Below are 5677 nucleotides of genomic sequence, written 5' to 3' on the forward strand. Positions count from 1 at the left end.
TAATAATGTAACATAGTTCAAATGAAATGATCTTTTGAATGGACATATTGAAGTCAATAGATTATAATTTAATACTTATTTTTTATAAAATTTTACAAGTTACAAAACTTAAAATATTGTTAGAATTTATAGTAACTTATAGCTAAACTTCATCCTTGGAATGAGATAAAAAAAAATTCCTGAATATTGTTTGCTTCTTCACATTTTTGTAACTTTTTATGTGATAAAGAAGGTAAAATCAAATATTGAATCATATGTTTAAGCAGTTGAAATTATGAGCAGGATAATAATGATGACTACTGACTTAGATTCGTGTAGAAGGAGTAATTATTCTCAGTGGTTCAAAATGTGCAGTTCTGTATTGCCAGTCACTGATGCCAAGATTAAAGATTTATTTTGCCTTGCGATCTCTGTGTAGTTGACTTCAGAGAGTGGGGTCATAAAATCAGCACAATTGCCTATTGTAGAGTCACACCTTCCAGGGTGGGACCTTTGTAGTTGGGTAATAAACAATAACTTTTTCAGTTATTTCATTTCAGCATAGGAAATCAGTAAGTATTATTAACATTTTTCTTATCCACTCTCAGTGGACATTATATTAGAGCTGTATATAAGCAGATAATTATAGTGATGTATAACGCTGTCATAGTATATAATTTGAATTAAGATTTAGGAATTTTCTTTCTGATTGATGTTAATTGATTTTGGCTCCTAATAATTGAAAATTTGCCTATTCTCTAGTTATTAATCTTTAAAGAAAATCCTCAAATGCACTGTAGGGGTTCACTATTTAAGGTATGGTGAGATAAAATGTTTTTAAGTTTGGAACATTAAAAATAATCTAATTCATTTTTTGGTGGATGTAACATGTAATGAATTGTTTATTTCAAAAAAACTGACAAAGTTAAGTTTATGGATTTGTGTCTTTCTTCTGTCTTAAGCTAGGGCGAGTTATTTGTCACTTCTTTGTTACAATATAGTGACTTGGGAGCAGCTTAACATAGGTTAAGAAATTTAACAGTTAAATTTTAATTATTTTCTAAGTTTTCTTTGTCCATACTTGATTGCTTAAGGATAAAGGTATTTCACAAACATGTATCCTGGCAGAAAAGACATGTGAAAATCAAACCCAGCAAATTAATATTCCACTTTTGCATCTGCAGAAAAAGTCTCGAGAACCAGAAATGAGTAAGAAATGCGATAGAGAGGATAATATATCTGTATATTCAGAACATCCTTCTGTGCAAAAGCGTGAGGAAATCTCGATCAAACAAGGCAAATTAGTGTGGAAAAATAATTTAAAACACATCACCAGTGAGTTAAAGCGGAAGTTTGGTGAAACTTGTGAAAAACACAAAATTGCTCCTTATCCTAAGGAAGAGTCACTACATGGTAACTTTAAAGAAGGAGCAAACTTCATGGAAATACCTTCTAACTTGACAAATGATAGACTTGATTGCGAGAAAAAGGATATATTTGCAGTGCCTGTCCCTCTAGTATTTCAGGCATTTCCTGAACAAAAAAAGCCTAGTCTCAAATATGCTTGCCAGGCATCTTCTGATTTTTCTTTAAGGGAAAATAAATCAGACTGTGAAAATGATAACAAACCAGACACTGAGCATGTTTTTAACAAAAATAAGAGTTTTAAAAGTGATACAGAAAATAAAAAAGTAAGGAACCCACTCGTTACATTTGAAGTGAAAGAAGACCAAGAGTTTGACATGCAAATGGCAAAAAGTTTGAACCAAAATAGCACTAATTCTAAATTAGACATTGGACGTATACCTCAGTCTAGGGATTCAGAAAGCCATTTTGACAAAAGGTTTTCCCGCTCCAATGAGATGAGACAAATGGCTCAAATAAAAAGGCACAAAAGTTCTGCTGTTACAAACATTTACAAGAAAACAAAAGTCTTGTTCCAGAAGCCATTCTGTGCAGTTAATAACAGTACTAATAACTATAGAAGTATGGAACCCGAATTAGAAAATGTGAGTTCTTCTCCACCATGTAGTTACAGAACATCAGAAGTATGTCTAAAAGAAGAATTACAGCAAGATGTTCAAAAGTTTAAGAACGAGATAGGCATGTTACAGATAGACATCCTGGATTTGGAAAAAAAGAAATTTCAACTTCAAAAAGAGGTAGAGGTTCACTTTGCTGCTGATCTTTTGCTTTTTCTCTTTATCAATTATCTGAGTCATTTTGATTTTCCACTTAGGAAAAAAGTTCGTGTATAAAATGGGGTTGTCTAAATACGTAATTGTGTTCGGAAATAGATTATTTCTACTATCTAAATGATAGGAGTGCAGGAAAACATTCTTATGATTTGTTTTCCTTAAGTTTCTCTTTAAGTCTCCCAAGTGGCATATGAACTGGGAAACTAATTTAGCTATGCACCATGTGACCTCAGGAACCAGAGTAACCATAAACAAAATTCCTTAAAAAATGCAATTATCAGGGCGCCTGGGTGGCTCAGTTGTTAAACATCTGCCTTGGGCTCAGGTCATGATCCCGGGGTCCTGGGATCGAGCCCCACATCTTGCTCCCTGCTCAGCGGGAAGCCAGCTTCTCCCTCTCCCACCCCCCCTGCTTGTGTTCCCTCTCTCGTTGTCTCTCTCTCTGTCAAATAAATAAATAAAATCTTAAAAAAAAAAAACTTTAAAAAATGCAATTATCTTGGCACATCTGGGGTGGCACAGTCGAGCATCCGACTCTTGGTTTTGGCTTGGGTTGTGATCTCAGGTTCATGAGATTGAGCCCCGCGTTGGGCTCTGTGCTCAGCGTGGAGTGTGCTTTAGTTTCTCTCTCCTTCTCCCTCTGCCCTTCCTGCTCATGGTCTCTCTCTCTCTAAAATAAATAAATCTTTAAAAAAATGTATAATAATCTCTAGTGTGTTTTTTTTTTTAAGATTTATTTATTTATTTATTTGAGAGGGAACACACGTGTGTGCACAAGCATGAGCCGGGGGAGAGGCAGAGGGAGAGAGAAAGGGAGAAGCAGACTCTCTGCTGAGCAGGGAGCCTGACATGGGGCTCCATCCAGGCCCCTGGGATCATGACCTGAGCTGAAGGCAGACGCTTAACCGCTGAGCCATCCAGGTGCCCCATCTCTAGGGTTTTTATTTTTATCTATTGGCTTAAATATAAATTGCATTTCCATAAACAATAAAATGGGAAAGAAGCAATGACTAAGAGAAAGGATATAAACAAATATTTCAGCTAAACCTATTTATTGTTTCAGTATGTGCAATCTTTTCTGCTTTGTACTCACTCTTGGAACTTAGAATTCCAACAGGACCACTTTGAGATATTTTTAATAACAAATATTTGTATTATCACTTTTTTCCTCCACATTTTTTAAAAACAGACTCTTTTTTTAAGATTTATTTATTTATTTAGAGAGCATGAGCAAGGGGAGGGGCAAAGGGAGAGAGAGAGGGAGAGAGAGAGAGGGAGAGAAGTAGACTCCCCACTGAGCATGGAGCCTGATGCGGGGCTCAATCCCACAACGCTGAGATCATGAGCTGAGCCAAAATCAAGAGTCAGAGGCCCAACTGACTGAGCCACCCAGGTGCCCCCCTCCACTTTTTTTTTTTGGTCACCATTCTCACATGTTTCTGTTGAGTCAAACGTTTATATTATGTTTAATAAAGTATGGTACATTTTGACATGTATGATTTTTATAATGTAGGTAGCATAAACCTTCAGAAACCTTCAGTATTTAACTTGAAGGGAGAAAACTGACTTTTGAGGTGAATTGAGTTTTAAAAACAGACAAAAATCTAGAGATATCCTCCTTTAAAAGAAAAAGTAGCTAAACACCTTGTCCCCAACTAAGATATTAAATTACTGTGCCAGTGTCATACTTTTAATATATCTGATTAATTTAATGAATTTGTTTGATAACTTACCTGATTCAGCATTAAAGAATTGTATCATCTCTTTTGGTGCCATAAGATGCTAGGTAATGCCACTTTAGGAACTTTGGACAAATCATTTAACCTTTTTTGGTTTTACTCCCATTTATCAGTGGAAAATGGGATTAAAGTTGATAATTACTTTTCTACCCTCTAGCTATAAAATTTTATGATAACCATGAATGTGGAATTTGGGGAACATTACTCATTTCCCAAAATTCTACACTAACATCAGTTTCACTCTGTTCTTTTTGTGTTGTGGTGAATTTTGGTTCATATATTTTAACAAACACTGTCACTTTTTTGATAACCCTAGGATCCAAATGAAAAAAGAATTGTAAAAGGCAGTTGGGGAAAAAATAGCTCAGTGCAGAAAGAGGAAAACTTCTGTTTGTTCCTGGAGCACCACAATGTCACATCCTTTAAATCTGGCTGTTTTTGCAAAATCCAGGTGGTAACGACAGAAGACGACAAATTTTATGTCTTTGTCTTTTTATTTCTTTGAATTTGCTGGTCAGATGGGGTGGGGTGGGGAATGTTAGGTAGGAAAGCGTGGATATGAATACCAAATTAAGAAAGCCCTTTTTCAAATTTTGGAAAATTCTGCTGTTTTAATTAATTATTTTTTAAAGATTTTATTTATTTGTCAGAGAGAGCGAGAGACAGAGAGAGCACAAGCAGGAGGAGCGGCAGGCAGAGGGAGAAGCAGGCGTCCCGCTGAGCAAGGAGCCTGATGCGGGGTTCGATCCTAAGACCCTGGATCAGACCCGAGCCGAAGGCAGACGCTTAACCAACTGAGCCACCCACGCGTCCCAATTCTGCTGTTTTTATTCAAACGGAAATGAAGCAGAATTTATAAAAATTGCAATTATTTATAATGATAAAGTTAAACAAAATATTTTTATCGATAAAAATTATGACAAACTAAGAGTCAAACGATATAATTAATGAAAAAAAGTTCTGGGATGACTGGGTGGCTCAGTCCTTAAGAGTCTGCCTTTGGCTCAGGTCTAATCCCAGGGTCCTGGGATCGGTCCCGCATCAGGCTCCCTGCTCAGCGGGGAGCCTGCTTCTCCCTCTGTCTGTACCTCCCTCCCCCTGCTTGTGCTCTCTCTCTGATAAATAAATAAATAAAATCTTTAAAAAATTTATAATTAATGAAACAAAGTTCTTTTTAATGAATAAAGTTGTAACAATTATCCTTAGTATCAAATTTCCATTAAAGATTAATGAAGAAAAGAAGAGACACCAAAGTAATGGGACGGCAGTATTAGAAAACGTGTATGCTGTCGCTGCTGCTGCTGCTGGACTAATTCAACAGAGAGTGGAAAAACTGAAAACCACCTCTTTCCTGTTGGGAAAAAGGAAGATTCTGATGGGTAAGCCTATAGCAATATTTCAATAGTAGGTAATTATTATTTTCCTATAAAACAAATTCTAGTTGGAGCTAACGTTCATGATTAACAAATTTTATATTTTTAGTAAGGCTAGTCCAACCTGGGTGCTGAGCAGAAAAATGCAAATAACGAGATACCATTTTTTGCAGTCATAGTGATAAATATTTTATTAAAAAACAATAAACAAAGTTAGCAAATGTGAGGAAAAAGGCATTCCTATACACTGTTGTTAGATGAAATTGGTAAATCCTTTCTGAAGGGTGATTTAGCAGTGTGTTTCAAAAATTTTAAATATGCTGTCCCTTTTTTAAATTTATTTTTTATTTTTTTAAAAGATTTTATTTCTTTATTTGACAGAGAGAGA

The 5677-nt window shown here is 35.5% G+C and overlaps 1 protein-coding gene across 1 annotated transcript; it reads left to right on the top strand.

The window, feature by feature from the left end:
• The first annotated feature begins 195 nt into the window (after positions 1-195).
• LOC116629478 (coiled-coil domain-containing protein 144B-like) lies at positions 196-5411 on the top strand. The gene is made up of 2 exons (XM_032399757.1): positions 196-2141; positions 5142-5411. Exons 1-2 carry the CDS (start codon positions 1185-1187, stop codon positions 5319-5321), a joined length of 1137 nt encoding a protein of 378 aa, XP_032255648.1. The 5' UTR covers positions 196-1184; the 3' UTR covers positions 5322-5411.
• Positions 5412-5677: the final 266 nt, after the last annotated feature.

The sequence above is a fragment of the Phoca vitulina genome, unplaced genomic scaffold (genome assembly GCF_004348235.1).
Source record: "Phoca vitulina isolate PV1807 unplaced genomic scaffold, GSC_HSeal_1.0 scaffold1091, whole genome shotgun sequence".
Classification (NCBI taxonomy): Eukaryota; Metazoa; Chordata; class Mammalia; order Carnivora; family Phocidae; genus Phoca; species Phoca vitulina.